This window comes from Lithobates pipiens, unplaced genomic scaffold, assembly GCF_037356315.1.
Source record: "Lithobates pipiens isolate NorthernLeopardFrog02 unplaced genomic scaffold, aLitPip1_a1.2 Scaffold_23, whole genome shotgun sequence".
Taxonomy (NCBI): Eukaryota; Metazoa; Chordata; class Amphibia; order Anura; family Ranidae; genus Lithobates; species Lithobates pipiens.
Genome location: NW_027507785.1, coordinates 62433060 through 62449602, shown reverse-complemented (window position 1 = coordinate 62449602; position 16543 = coordinate 62433060). Strand labels below are relative to the sequence as shown.

General features: G+C 42.9%; 1 protein-coding gene across 1 annotated transcript in view; it reads right to left on the bottom strand.

The window, feature by feature from the left end:
- The window catches only part of PLXNA1 (plexin A1), a gene marked incomplete in the record, with an annotated part of 497669 nt that overhangs the window by 8435 nt on the left and 472691 nt on the right, over positions 1-16543 (bottom strand). The window contains 4 exon segments of the mRNA XM_077451741.1: positions 3449-3599; positions 5586-5798; positions 8256-8425; positions 14322-14512. Coding sequence (XP_077307867.1) covers positions 3449-3599; positions 5586-5798; positions 8256-8425; positions 14322-14512 — 725 coding nt within the window.

Here is a 16543-nt window from a genome sequence, read left to right as displayed (position 1 = left end):
CTTTGTGAATGGGGGCGCGCTGTGTTCTGGGACACACAGTTCCCAGAACACAGCGTGACCCATTACCCAGAAGACGCCGCACGGAGGAGAGAAGATAGAAGATTTATGCGGAGGAGGAAGAGGCAGATTAGGATGTTTTAAAAAAAAAAAAATTCATTTTTTTTTTTAATTTTTAATGTATTGTTTTTTTTTCAGGGTGGCCCTCCACTTTAAGGTAAAAATAAAAAAATAAAACACCTGATTTTAGAACCACTTTCAAGGTGCGAAGACAACCAAGAAACACTTACATGGGATGCTTGCCTGCAGCACGCACACATAAGAGTTACATCATCCCGTGCTATCTAATCAAAACAGCCGAAGACAAGCACCCGTAGAAGCCCATAGAGTATGCTTGCGAGGGACCTTATTGGCATTGGACTGTTGGAACTTTGGCAAGTATTTGCACCTTTAGTTCCGGAGATAGGGCTGTGTCATTTGAGTTTATGGTGAATAGTAAGCAGTATAGCCCGTGTTCCCTGTCTCCCAAATGGAAACTAGGAGACAGTGATGTTGAAAAGATACAAAGTCAACCAACACTTTGTATACCTACATGCAAAGATCTTCATATAATCATATGGGAAGATCTTTATTGAAATGAATGGTCTGGCAGCAGGATCACTTTTTAAAGTGCATCTGACCTGAGCAAGTTTCTGAAACTCGTCCCCCCCCCCCCCCCCTCCTGTATGTTCATACTATATGATCTGACAGCAGCAATCAGCACTCCCCCTCCAACTACATAATCATGTCCTTGCTTACTCCTAATTGCTGCCCCTTTTGACATTTGGTGGCTGTCACAACACCTATTACTGACTCATAAATTACCAATACAATTATCATCATCTTAATAGCAGGAATTATGCCTGTGCTGATGACACTAAATATGAAAGTTCAACCAAGATAAAGAGGACATGGTCTGACGGGTGTACCTTGGTATTTAATTTTTTTTTTTTTTTAGCAAAGTAACGAAGTGAGATGAATGTCTTGGGATCGGACTACCTTTTGTAAGTCAGTTCACACTGACTGTACTAAATAGAACAGGTATAGCTTCAATGTGGATATACACAAAAGTGTGTACTGTACCATCATACCCAATTCCCTCTAATGTGACCTACAGCAGTCCAGTTCCTAGTATATGTGCACTCCACAGTAGGTAGTCAATTAGAGATGCCTGCTACTTGTGCGTGTTCCCGACGGTTGTGGATTGTCCGTTAATAACTGGGAACCAAATGAAAAGCTACATGGCTGCAAATTGACCTGATCATGTATGTCCTTCCTATTCTATGATGGCCTAAATACTATTATCAAGCTGGTATAGAAGGAAGTGAGTTATAGTAGTGTGCAGAGGGTCAACAGATGGTCAAAGCCCTCTATTATTATATGTGAATGCTGGTTGGATGTGACAAGACCTTTTTTTTTGGCAGTTCTATTGCATAGTGCAAATCAGTGACCAGACTTGGGTCCATGGCTCTCCTCCAATTATAGGTAGCTTGTGTCCACTAAAGAACGTTGTGTGCATATAACAGTTATGTTCTCACAGCATGGACTGGCCATCAATATCACAATATATAACAACCAAGAATCTGTGTTTTAATTAAACATTTACTTAAACAACGGAAGGTTAAACCAGACCTAACACAGGAAGGTTACATCAGCTCAACTTCTTAAATCTCTCAGGGATCCTAGAGATCCCCAACAGCATTACTAGCTCTGCCCCCTGAAGCGAGGTCTTGTACTACCTGTTGCATCTTTTATAATAAATATATATGGCCTAGACATGACATCAAGCACAAGTGCAGATCGAAGTCCAATGTAAGCCATCAGCCTGCTATTGCTATTCTAAGAGCGCGACGAGACCGCAATGTTACTTTGAGTATTTGTGACATGAGTACAGTGATTGGATTTAAATAAAAGTTCAAGTTTTAACGTACTTCATGTGTGCTCCTTAGTGCCTACCAGGAAGCCATTGGATGATCATACAACTAGAGTGTTTGACCATTTATAATTTTTATAGTTCATCCTATTTGGTAAGCGATAAGGATCACCATCACCCAGATACACACGCACATTTAACCTGGTGAATCCACAGTGCTCCCTGCTTGTCCCTACCTCAGGTGCCAAATCTTTTTAACGGCTCTGATCCTCTGTTCACATCTATGCAGTTGACGTGAGTATCTATAGGGATGTCCATCCTGTCCCTTACACATTATTTATTCCTATTATTCAGTTACAATATTATACCATAGGGTTATGTTTCTTTATAGATCAGCATTCGCCCCTGAAGATTTGGTATACCCCAACGAAACGCGTCGCACTTACATAGATGCATGATGTCCATACAGATGATTTTATGTCTCTTATTTTGTTTTACTCTAGACTTTCCAAAATCATTCAGCCCTTCCAGTGGCCCATGTTGTGCAACACTTGTTTTTACATTATGATATGCAGAGTACCATGGCGTCAATATCTACATGTGGTTTTTAGCATGCCTTGCGTGTATGCATTTTTGTGTAATTCAGTAGGTTATACATGGTATAATAAAATGTTCTTTGCCAAGACTGCTTTTGGGTATACATGTCTCATTCAAAAACTCCCCCTTTGTTGGAACCCACAAAAGCAACACTGTTTTATATCCCACATATTTACTTTAAATGAGGCCAATCACTATATAAAGTCTCGCAGACCACTTTCGCTTTTCTTTATCCTATTTGGTAAGAGGCTTCTGTCAATGGTGGTGGAGTCTCCTCTTTGGCAGGTGAATGCACATTCAGATAACAGATGAACTGTGGCAATTTGTATGCACCTTTTTGATTAATGGAATGTTTACATGTGCACAGTCACACATAGATTTAGGCCTTTTTCACACTGACGTCCCGTTCAGGCCCGCCTGTCAGTTTTTCAGGCGGACCTGAACGGGTGCTCCATAGAGGTCTATGGAGCGTCGGATGTCAGCGGTGACATGTCCGCTGACATCCGACCCGCTCCGATCCGAAAAAGTGTAACGGAGGAAAAAGCTATTTTTCCATCCGTCTGCGGATCGGATCGGGTGACGACGGGCACTGTGGTCCGTCGTCATCCGATCTCCCATAGGGGAGAGCGGCGCTGTGACAGGTCCGTCCCTGCGCAGTGTGCAGAGACGGAGCTGTCATCTCCCTGCTCAGCGGGGATCGGCGGAGTGATCCCCGCTGAGCAAACGGATATCCACGGGGCGGATCAGAACTGATCCGCCCCGTGTGAAAGGACCCTTATAGTCCTATGTTTAAAATGTTTTGCTTTAAAATTTAGCGCTGTTTTTTATTTTTTTATATATATCTCCCCCAGGCACTGGAAGTCCTTCGATGGCTATGGTAGGGTCAGGAACTCTAAGACAGTAAGAACAATAATTTTTATAGATCCCACAATTGGTGCTCACCTCGTCTCTGTACTTAGTGATGTAGGAGTATATTTCATGTAGGGCACTCATGCTGTTGAACTGGCTCAGGTGTAGCCTTGATTGTTCGGCCAGGTATGCACTCATATCCTGGTCGCTTATTACGGGCATTTTGGCGATGTCAGCATAATACCTGAAAGAAGTAATTGTAACATTTTGTCAAGACAGATGTCTGGTCTATATTATTTATTATAGGTACTTATATATGCCATCAATTTACACAGCTCTTTACAGTGAGGGGAAAAAAGTATTTGATCCCCTGCTAATTTTGTACGTTTGCCCACTGAGAAAGAAATGATCAGTCGATAATTTTAATGGTAGATTTATTTTAAGAGTGAGAGACAGAACAAAAAAATGTATCCGGAAAAACACATTTAAAAAAAAATTATAAATTGATTTGCATTTTAATGAGTGAAATAAGTATTTGATCCTCTAGTAAATCGGATCAGATTTCTGTCTCCCAGGTGTCTTCTATACAGGTAAGAATCTGAGATTAGGAGTAGTCTCTTAAAATGGAGTGTGCGCCTAATCTCAGCTTGTTACCTGTATAAAAGACACCTGTTCACAGAAGCAATCAGATTCCAATCCCTCCACCATGGCCAAGACCAAGGATGTCAGGGACAAGATTGTAGACCCACACAAGGCTGGAATAGGCTACAAGACCATTGCCAAGCAGCTTGGTGAGAGGGTGACAACAGTTGGTGCGATTATTCGCAAATGGAAGAAACATAAAATGGTCACTCTCCCTCGGTCTGGGGCTCCATGCTAGATCTCACCTTGTGGAGTTGCAATGATCATGAGAATGGTGAGGAATCGGCCCAGAACTACAAGGGAGAATCTTTTCAATGATCTCAAGGCAGCTGGGACCATATTTACCAAAAATACGATTGGTAACACACTACACCATGAAAGACTGAAATCCTGCAGCGCCCGCAAGGTCCCTCCACTCAAAAAGCACATGTACAGGCTTGTCTGCAATTTGCTAATGAACATCTGAATGATTCAGAGGAGAACTGGGTGAAAGTGTTGTGGTCAGATGATACCAAAAATCCAGCTCTTTGGCATCAACTCGCAGTGTTTGCAAAAGGAGGAATGTTGCCTATGACCCCAAGAACACCACCCCCACCATCAAACATGGAGGTGGAAACATTATGCTTTGGGGGGTGTTTTTCTGCTAAGGGGACAGGACAACTTCAATGCATCAAAGGGGAGATGGACGGGACCATGTACCGTCAAAATCTTAGCTGAGAACCTCCTTCCCTCACCCAAGGCGTTGAAAATGGGTCGTAGATGGGTATTCCAGCATGGCAATGACCCAAAACAAACGGGCCTAGGCAACAAAGGAGAGGCTCAAGAAGAAGCATATTAAGGTCCTGGAGTGGCCTAGCCAGTCTCCAGACCTTAATCCCATAGAAAATATGTGGAGGGAGCTCAAGGTTGGAGTTAGCAAACATCAGCCTCTAAATCTTAATGACTTGGAGAGGACCTGCAGAGAGAAGTGGGACAAAATCCCTCCTGTGATGTGTGCAATCCTGGTGGCCAACTACAAGAAACGTCTGACCTCTGTGATTGCCAACAAGGGTTTTGCCAGCAAGTACTAAGTCATGTTTTGCAAAGGGGTCAAATACTTATTTCACTCATTAAAATGCAAATCAATTTATAACTTTCTTAAAATGTTTTTTTCTGGATATTTTTGTTGTTATTCTGTCCCTCACTGTTAAAATAAACCTACCATTAAAATTACATACATTACTGACATTTCTTTGTCAGTGGGCAAAGGTACAAAATCAGCAGGGGATCAAATACACCCCCCCCCCCCCCCTCCTCACTGTACACATGTATAACAAATTCACATCAGTCCCTGCCCTCTGGGAGTTTAAAATCTAAGGTCCCTAATTCCCATTCATCTATACTAGGGAAAAAGAACCTACCAGAATGTCTCGGGAGCATAGGAGACAGAGTACCCGAAGGAAACCAACACAGGTACTGGGAGAACATGCAAACTCCAGCCAGATAGTGCCGTGGTTGGGATTTCAAACCAATGACAAATGTAAGTGCTAACCACTTAGTCATTGTGCTGCCCCTATATTATGCTGTAACATCACTAAAATCCACTTACCTCTCCACCCAGCTCTTGTAGTTAGGTATGTCCTTCGCGTAAAGCAGCTTGTTGCTGGGGGAATCTTTGCCCAACTTGTGCTCTGACGTAGAACAAGAGTCCATGAAGGTCTGGGCAACCACTGAGAGGCAGGCATCCGTGATGCTGTTCTTGTGGATGTCGAACACAAACTGAGGGTTCTTGATGACGTTCACCCAGAACCTCAGGGGTAAACTGAAAGGGAAAACCATATTTAGAGCGGAACTTTACCCATAACAGTTTGATCACAAAGCTCTTTAACAAAGGAACATACATTCCACGTGAATAATTCCGCTACCAAAATTAGTGGGTGCTGTACATTGTCTCCAGCATTGTTCCCATTTCTGATTGCCGGAGGCCACCATTTTGTTGAAGCCCAGAGAAGTAACTTTCTTATTGGAAATGCTCCCCCTCACCTTGGTCTCAAAAACTAGATGTTGCTTTGTTGAAATAAAATATGTACATTACTAGCCTTGATTGTATGTCTTGGCTGACAGAGGTTTTTACAATGCTAAGGTTCACAGATTGCCCATGATGGAGAAGGGAGAACATATCAGGGAGATAAATTAAGCCACTTTCCCATTTAACTTTTTCTGTCTCCCTGGCAGCAGAGTTTGTCCTGTCGCCTCTCTTGCTTTACATTTCTCCCTTCCTAATTTATGTTCCCTCTTCAGTCTGCGTCATTCCCGTTGCTTTCTACCTCCTTCACCAACAGTAAATATTAAAGCTGTCAGCTGATGGTCCTCTAGTGGCTCTTATTTTAGGCACAGTGCCGAGAGTAGAGAGCAACTGAGCATGTGCAGTGCAGGGTGAGATCACTGGATTTTGCACAGTATAGGCACTTATTTTTAATGTTTTACATAGCTATACCTATAAAAAAAAAAAAAAAAAGGCCTGCCTGAGTGATCCATCAGGACTTAATTTTCTGACTAATGCTCCACTTTAAGGATCTCCAAACTAACTCAGTCCAAGATATGGAACAAGTCAAAAGTCAACACAATTTTAATGTGAGTATTCAGGCTGCCTAAGGCCATGTCTGTTTACGTTCAAAACGTACCATATTTATTGGCGTATAACATGCACTTTTCCCCCCTGAAAATAGGGGGCAAATCACGGGTGCATTATACTCTGATAGCGTACCAATAAGGGGGACGAGTGCTGCTGGAATTCACTGAGCCATCATCTCCTGTATAATCGGCTCTGACGTCACACACACAGTCCTGCCTCCACCACCGGCATTGGACCAGTGTTCTGTCAATCACGGGAGCTGGTCCAATGCCGACGGTGGAGGTGGGACTGTGTACGCGGCTGATGACTGAGAGCTGAGTAAACAGGAGATGACGGCTCTGTGATTTCCTGCATGAGAGATGGTGAGCCTGCAGGTGGGCGCAGATCAGACTGCATTGAAGCTGCAGATTGGCACTGAGGCTGCAGATGAGCACAGATTAGGCTGCATTCAGGCTGCAGATTAGGCTGCAGATGGGCACACATCAGGCTGCAGATGGGCACTGACCATTATTTTGTTTCAAAGTGATTTATTTTTAAAAAACGTTTTTCTTCCTGAAACTTCCCTCTTAAAATTGAAGGTGCGTGTTATACGCCGATAAATACGGTATTTTTTTTTTCTTCTTACAATCACAACGCTTACAATGACCAATATGATGATTTATACAGTAACACCTAATATATCACTTCACTGCTGAGATCAAGATGTCCTCTTGCAACCTGGCTAATGTCTCATGTTTTCACTCAGCAACCCCTGGATGTCATTGGTAATTTCCCGGTAAAAGTAAAGTCGCTCCTCGTATCTACTGATGGGTTAAGATAAGTATATATGTATTTCCCCAGCCACCGCTGCTAATTGCTGCCAGCCGCCGAACCATAGAAAAGCAATTTATCTGCCATATTACAAATGTCATATGAAGGGATGTCCCGCTGGCTGGAAACAGAGGGATTGCCGGCAAAATGCAGCCGGCGCATCCGGAACACAGGGAGGGGAAAGTCCCAGCTGTATCACCAAGTAAAGGTGAAAGGAAGAAAAGGGGGGTTCTGCCTGAAGAGACACTGGAAAGGAGAGAAGCTACAGACTGCAGAAATATCACTCTGACCTTCCTGAGAAAATAGCCTCTTTTTTTTGAAGATGAAAGTTACAGGAAAGGAGAGTTTTTAAGAGCGAAGATGGAAAACTCTTCTGAGAAATTAACCTGTAAAGCTGCTTTTATTCAAAAAATCTACTATGGCAACTTTCAATGACTTCTGAGGGGTTCTCTGAACAGCTGAAAGGCGTACTCCAGGCAAAGCATGCAATTTGGTACTAAACCGTAACGTTTTTTCTTTGTCTTCACTTTTTCAATGCGTTACTTGGCTAACAATCCACATTGGATGTAGGCTTAGGCGTTCTTTTGTATGTTACTGTACAAGCAGCAGTAGTAGACTGTATGGTCTGAGCCAAGAGCATCCCACTCATATGGTAACCCCAAAGCAGCTGGGACTGCAAGTTTAAACTTCAATTCAGGGATTTCTATAGCACCTGGCAGTAACCTATTACATATGTTTAATGACTGAGTTTATGAACACTATACAGACCGCCTCTCCTTGGTGCAGTCAACAGTCTCCAATCAGCATCATGAAACCAAAGTGAAGGTCACTTACCAATTACTTTTCCATGTGTGCCGCACATCGTAATCTGTGATTTGGTGCTTATCCGCCTGCTCATCCAGAAAGTCGAACATATATTTGATGGCGAGAGGTAGTGCGCTGCCGCGATGTGCTGTGCTAAATATGGTTTCAAATAAATCATCTACGAACTTCTGGAGAGTGCCCTGGAGATGAGAAACAAGAACCATGAGGATTTACAGCAATGAGATCACAGGATACACCTAGAGCAACCAACTGGATGTAATCATTGTTCTTTGATGTGTGATTGAAACACGAGAGCTGGAATCTGAATGTCTGATTCATTTGTATCTTCTTAACAAAATACTCCAAACTAAACCTTGGTGTCACCACTACATAATTTTATGATCTAGCCCCGAAATGCATATAATAAAACTGGATACTAACATTTATAAGTAAAGTTGATCCAGGGAATATCCGATTGCCTCTCGTGGATCAGGAAGTCCCCCCCGCTGGAGCAAATTGGATCATGCTTGGTCTTCCTCTGGATCAATGGTATAGGATTATGTATATGGAGGTTTTCAATTTGTGTGTGTTTTAAATTTTTTTTCTCCTGTTGGTTGAACTTGTGTCTTTTTTCAACCAGATTAACTTTGTACCTATGTAACCTTCATGATCACATCGCCCCTTGCTAGGAGCATGTTCTTTCATCAAGTTGTCTCAAAATGTATTACAAAGGTTGTATGGCCTACTCATTGAATTATTGCTTTACACAAAGTGGAGCTTCACCCTCCCAAGCCACAGACGGCTAAGTAGCCGTATACACAACAGGCTGATCCAGATAGCATGGCCAGGCGTTGTCATGTTAGTCATAAGTAGTAAAAGGTAGCATGAAGGAAAAGTAGGGAGTTGAAAGGAAGAAAATGTGATGTGTAAGGGGGCACTGGCCGCCTGTCCTAATGGTTGAAGATGGTGGCACAGGACCCAGTACACAGAAGCGGTGTGATGGAGTACACTACTGTATGCGTTTTGTGGTCTACCCAGCAATGAGGTTGGGCGGGTGAATAAAGTTTCTCTTTGGGATCTATCAGGACAGGCATATGGCAGCTGCTAATTGTCATCCTTATCCTTTCCTTCAATACTTCTGGAACCACTGACCTGGAATAAGCCTGTACTGGAATAAGTCCACCTTTTGTAACTTGTTACACTCATATTCAAGATGTAACTTGTCCCCCACTCGGAGAGCTAAACAGCTGTCCAAATTGTTTTTAAACATGGCCGTATCACTCATTTGCAGTATTCTGTGAATGGAAAACTACAAGTTTCGACAACTTTGCGACTGTCGGCTTGTAGTTCTCAGTGAACTAACACGGCACTGTGAGCGCTCGTGGTAGTTCATTAATTCTTGTCCGTGAGTATCTGCTTGCCTGTATGAGTTACGAGCAGACAGATAAACTGACAGGTCTGCAGAATTCCTGCATGGCGCCAGTGATCTGCTGATCACTGGTGCAATGCTTTGCAGGCTCCCAAAACAAAAAATACTAAATGCACTTTTTTTTACTTGCAAAAAAATCTGCATTTATTTATTTTTTGTTAAAAGGTGAACTTACCCTTTAAAAGATTCCTTAGAATTTACATAATTGCCTCTGCACTAAGATAGGTGCTCTTTATTGGCTGTCTGGTGGCTGAAATGCAATCACTTATTTGTATATATATATATATATTTATTTTTCTTGAAGTTAACAAATTTATATTCCTCCCCCTCTTTCATATTGAGGTAAAATAAGTAAATGGATGATAGCATTTTTTTCAAGGTTGCCATTAAAGAACAATGGACTGTAAACAAAGAAGCAAAAATGGCTAAATGATAACGAGCACCATTGAGTCAGCAGCGCTCGTTTTCGCTCACAAAAGATCTTCCAACAGGTTGGAAAAGGCGTGTGACTGATGAGCAATTACTCCCTCGTCTCCATATAAAATGGAAGCTGTCCCTTCACTGCGCACATGCTGGAGCTAAATATTACCCGAGTCGAAGAGAGAAAACAATACAAGTGGATGTTGTGCATCAGAGATCCATGAGCTAAAGGGATAGCATTGTTTAGTTTTGTGAGCATCTAGTTTGAATTATCAGGTTTGCTTTAACCCTTCCTCCCCCAGCGCCTTTCACTTTTCCACTGTTCCGTTTGGGAGGTGAAGGAATTATCGGATATCGCTGGGTAGGGAGCTTATGGCAGCACTGGGCAATCAGCAATATCCCAGGAAGTCCTGCATCAGCTACACCAGTGGTTCTCAGCCTCAGTCCTCAAGTAACTACCCCCAATGGGCCATGTTTTGGGAACTTAACTTAAATAAAAAAGCTCTCATTAATGCCATGTCATTTATATTGCTTTAAAGCAGCTGTGCAAAGATAAGGAAAAAACCTGAAAATATGGCCCGATGAAGGCTTCTCTTACAATTCAAGAAGCTGAATAGAGCCATAGGGGAAAGTAATTTTTTTTTATACGAACTTCACATTTTACAAGCTTGTTATTCCATATTTTGCCATAAAAACTTGTAGACTAGCCACTAGAGGGAGCTCTCCATGGTTCAGTGAGATTACTGAAGCGCTCTTACATGTTGAGATATCACCTACACAGGGAGTGTCTGGTTTTCAATGAATCTGCCAACTTATAGAACTGCATTGTGAGAAGGGTCGGTAAAACACAACCCCCAAAGTAAAAGAACCTGCATATGTAATAGAAAATAAGGCGGTCCCATGCAAAAAAAAAAAAAAAAAACACACATTACAACAAGGACTAATAAGATATGAAACTATTGTATCTTTGGTTCTACTGGATCCGTGAGAGTATTGTATTGATCTTTGGTTCTACTGGATCCACGAAAGAAACCAGCAACAGGGTACTGGACCATAAACTACAGGCTTTATTAAACAGTAGGGTGGAATACATTGACATCAAAGCATTTCAGACTTTGTTGGCTGTATTTCACCCTACTGTTTAATAAAGTCTACATTTTACTATAGCCTCATACACACGATCGGACTTTGTACAAACTTTCTCGTGGACTTTTGTACAAAGGGCGTGGTCCACAAGTTTGTATTGCATACACGCGATCTGACTTTTTGACAACAAACACGAACGTAGTGACGTCACAACGTACTGACGACACTTCAAAAGAGGACGTTAAATGACTCCAGCGCCACCTTTGGTCAACTTCTGTATTGTAGTCTGATCTTTTGCATTGGTTCTGAGCATGCGTGTTTGTACCTTGTACAAAAGTCTGATGCTTTTGCGTACACACGATCGGACTTTGCTCCATCGGACTTATGTTGTCAAAAAGTTTGTCCGTTTGCACAGCCAACAAAAGTCCGATGAAAACAGAAAAAGTTTGTCCGATAGAGCGTACACGCGGTCGGATGTTGCTCCAAAACAGCTAATTTGCATGTTTGTTGTCAAAAAGTCCGACCGTGTGTATGAACCTTATCAAGTACTGTGTTGCCAGCTTCTCTCATTACTCCAATGTGTATCTAAGGCTACAGCAACCTGCACCTGAGCACCCGTAGTCCAGCCGCTGAGCGTTTGGGAGGTAGTAGCACTGCACTATAAGTTCTACACCTTTCCATGGAGCTTGTCTATTTCTATGACAGCATTGGGAAGTTAGGTTGAGAGATTCGAGAGTTAGGTGTGACAAGTTCACCAATTCAAAACTTGACTGATACCGAACACTGCCATAACGTTCTTTACAACTGTCCTTATTGTGCATGTTCTGATGAGCAAAGCTTAGTGTGCCAGGTGGCAAAGCCTAGCACCACCCATCCAAAATACATTAAAAACCAACATATAAATAATAAGAGTCATGACTACACTCCCTACCCTCCTACGAGGCAGCATGCTCTGAGGTGCACTTTGAACATATTTCAAAATAGTGTTACAAATGCGTGCTTGCAAGAGTAAACAATACCATCCCCAGGATGCCTTTACATCCATCTATAAGTCGAAATGGCAGCAATAAGGCTTTTTATATTATCCTTCCCTTGCAGAGATAAAATGCATCAGAATCCACAGCAAGGGAATAAAAGCATGTATTTCCTATGGGAGCACTACAAATACAACGGGAATCCTTCAGAATACGCCTAAATATTTCCTCCCGCGTTCGCAATTAATTTTGTTGTTGCACGAGCAGATTCCCCGTAGACTTACAAGTTATTACACTCGTGGAGACGTTATGTAGCGAGGAAGATTTGCTGAAGGTTCAGAGTCCGCAGAAAAGCTCATTAAAGGAAGAATTAATCTTTCCTATAGCCATTAATATCCATAAGCAAGCCGTAAATACTGCTCCCTGTTAAATAAATATATATCCCGCTAACCGAGGCCCGAAACGTATGGAGACGAGCGGATATAAATAACACGACGATATTTACAGTACCTGCAATTAATGTGGGTTTTCATAATGTCTTAACAACGGCTGGGGGTTTATTGAAAGAACCTCTTATGGATTCCTTTTTATTCATATACGGCCATTACGAAACAATAGCGGTTAATTTGTGTCATAACCCATCGATTTGCTGCTGTAAAGCCTGCAACTCCCTCTCTTCTGACTTCCTTTCTGCTGATCCAGGGAAGCGGCTAAATTATAACGCCAATCACTGCCATCACTGGGGCACCGTGGGAAATTGGCTGTGCATTAGCAGGAGGACGCAGGGGCCTGCTTTTGCTTTATCAACAAGAGGCATGCAAAAATGTAATCAGTCTGCTTTCTTGACAGCCGTTTTTTTTTTCTGCTGGAGTTTATCAGATCACTAAGAAAAATATATTTACACTGATTAATGAGGTCTTAAGCCTCAGCGATGGTCCTAATTCATTGCAGAGGTTCTCATGCCTCAGTGATAGGCCTAGATCTCTGTGCATTATGCATACCTCATTCATGGATTGGTTCTTATCAGAGTTTCTTGAAATTATTGATGATCCTAGTTCCTAGCAAAGTTCCTTATACCTTAGTAAAAGGGTCTAGAGCAGGGGTCTCAAACTGGCGGACCTCCAGCTGTTGCAAAACTACATATCCCATCATCCCTCTGCCTGTCAGAGTCATGCTTGTAACTGTCAGCCTCGCAATGCCTCATGGGACTTGTAGTTTTGCAACAGCTGGAGGGCTGCCAGTTTGAGACCCCTGGTCTAGAGTCCCTTGCGAAGTTCCTTGTGCCTCTGTGATGGCATTAGATTCTAGCAAAGGTCCTTGTGCCTCAGTAACTGCTTTAGCTCCTAGCAGAGTTCCCTGTACCACTGTGATTGCCCCAGAGGACATCTTTGCACCTCAGAGTGATGGTCCTAGTTCCTATAGACGTTCACAGCATCTTAGTGATGGTCCTAGTTTATAAGGAAGTCCACTGCACCTCAGTGATGGCCTTAGTTTCCAAAGAAGTCCACTGCACTGCAGTGATGGATCTATTGCCTACTGAAGATCACTGCACCTCAGCGATGGACCCTAGTTCATAAAGAAGTCCACCTCACCTCAGTGATGGACCTAGTTCCTACTGAAGATCACTATCACTACACCTCAGTGATAGCCCTAGTTCCTAAAGAAGTCCGCCGCACCTCAGTAAGGGTTCTAGTTTCTACTGAAGATCACTGCACTTCAGTGACGGACCTAGCTTCTACTGAAGTCCACTGCACCTCAGTGATTGCGCTAGTTCCAAAGTTGTCCACCCGACCAATCTAGCTCATAGCAAAGTTCCTTTTACCTGATCAATGGCCCCAGTTACTAATGGACTTTCTCATACTTTTGTAATGCCTTGACTTCACAGTGGGTTAACGTTGTGCAGATGCACGAAATCTGGAATTTACCAACTAGTATTTATTATCAAAACTCTCTCATTATTGTGAAACCATTTCAATGTAGTAAATATAGTCTAGTTACCTGTAAATATATCTGCAGATATACATTCCTTCCAAGGCAATAAGCAAAAAATATTTAATTGCACTAAATTCATGTTACCCAGATTACCCAGGTTTTTTCTTTACTGCGCTACAAGATAATTACTTTGGGTAAGAAAACCAATAAATAAGGGTGAGAACATTTTTTTTAATATATATTTTGTTGTTTTACCTTTGTTGCCAATAAGCGGGTGAGATAGATTTCAGACACCATCTTGCTCCCTCTGTCACCCTCACGTTGGTCCAGGTGATCATGGTTCTTGACAAGGTGCCAGAGCTTTGTACCGCTTTCCAGATCCGGGGTAATCATAGGGGTTCGTGAACGCAGGCTGTCGGGGCTGGATGCTGTCCGTAGCATGCTCTCTGTAGAGAAAGAGTTCACATGGTGAGCGCAAGGAATTCTTAGAAGCACCCTTTCAATCCCTACTTCTTTAGTTATGGAGGCATCACTTCCCATCCTAATTAAGCTTCATGTGGTGTCATGATCCACTTCAATGCTGCCAACCCATTACAATAATCACAATCCTCCCCTCGCCGTCTCCATCACCTTCCATCATCTCACAAATATCTGAATAATCGTCTGTCTGCAACATCTAGTCTTCATTTTCCATTCCATCTAGCCCACATTTTAGCTGTTATTATCTATTTAGCTTACAGTCCGTGACCCCATCTGCAGGAAAATGGTTTTTCATCTGAGTTCTGTCACTGCTAAAATGCGGTGTGGGATGGAGATAGACTATGACATGGAAAAAAAAAATGAAGGAAAAAAAATGTAATGAAATGTAAAAATGTGGCACACACATGGAGGGGGCACATCCCTTCTGTAGACCAAATCAAGACTCTGCTAAATTTTGTGAGGGGACCAGTGTCGTCGGTAGCACACAAGGCAAAATAGGTTCTTCAGGCCCCACTGATATCACCAGCTTCTTGTGAACTGATAGAATACAGGCTTGACTAAGAAAAATGTCTGCTATTGTGATGTCACCACCGTCTAGTCAACTGGCTTGGGAAAATGGGCATTTTACCCAACAGTTTGTGTTTGACATCCAGTTAACGATGTCCTCAAGCATTGCCTACAGCACATGTCAAACATGTGCCTCGCCAGTAAATTTCATGTGGCACTCGCACCTCACCTGCAGGACCCCTCCTCATCTCTGCCCCCTCCTTGTCTCAGCAGTTGCTAGCAGAGAGGATGAAGAGGTTCATCTGTCTCTCGTCTCCGCAGTCAGCAGCATATAGGAAGACACTCCTCCTACAGATCCTGCATGCGCCTCTGTGCAGCTGCAGCACCCCCACCTCTAAGCCTCCCCTGGTCTCAGCATTCAGACTATGGCAACTACTACAGCCCTCCTCCAGACTCTGCACTTTGATTCCCAGCTTCCCCCTGGTGGCAGCACAAGGTAAAGGGGGGGGTGCAATGTGATGTAAGGGGGGGGGCAATTCTATGCCAGTTAAAAAGAAAGGCAAACATAACGCTGATGTGGCCTAATATGAAATTGCGTTTCATATCCCTGGCCTACAGCATCAATTTCGTAAATTGGTACTATTAAAGGAGATGTAACCTCAATCACTAGAAACTGCATTCTATACATGAAGTTAAAAAAACTTCCCTGTGCAGCAGCCCTCCAGCCCCCCTCCCCCCCAAAGAGTACTTGAGCTCCATCTAGATCCAGCAATGTGCATGAGACCCTCGGCTCTACCGGGTCTCCCCCTTCTCATTGGTTGAAACAGCAGCGGTAGCCATTGGCTCCTGCTACTGTCAATAGCAGTCAGTGAGCCAATGAGGAGGGGCGGAGCAGAGCTGCACTCCAGGTGTGTGAAAGCAAGCTCTTTTCTATGGGGGCACTAGGCAGGAGGGAGGGGCCTTCAGCGACGGCGGGGGACCCGAGAATAGTAGGATCGGGGTTGCTCTGTGCAAAACCATTGTTAAGTATAAAATGTTTGTTATTTAAAAAAAAACAAAAAACACAAATTAATGTCACTTTAATCTTCAATATATTGAAATCAGAACCTTTCATGACATGAGGATCGGGAAATGCGTAGAGGCCGCACTCTTGCCATAGTTGACGTCATTACCTGGTTTCACCTCGGGCTGTTAGAACGCACGCCGGCCAGTGACATCTGGTACGGCTGTTTGTGTTTTGTTAACCATAACACCATTTATTTATTTAAGTGCTCATTTTAACAATTTTATGGGGAAAATTTTCAGAATAAACATACTGCACTATGATCGGGGTGTATTGTTTTTTCATGGATCTGTCTTTTGAGAACTTATGAGAGCAAGACTGGCTTGGTGAATCCTTGGACAAACATCATAGGAATCACTGGATCTGCAGAGGCATGATTTACAAGTGAAAACGTGCATTATACTTGTGGTTGGCGAGTGCGCATTTT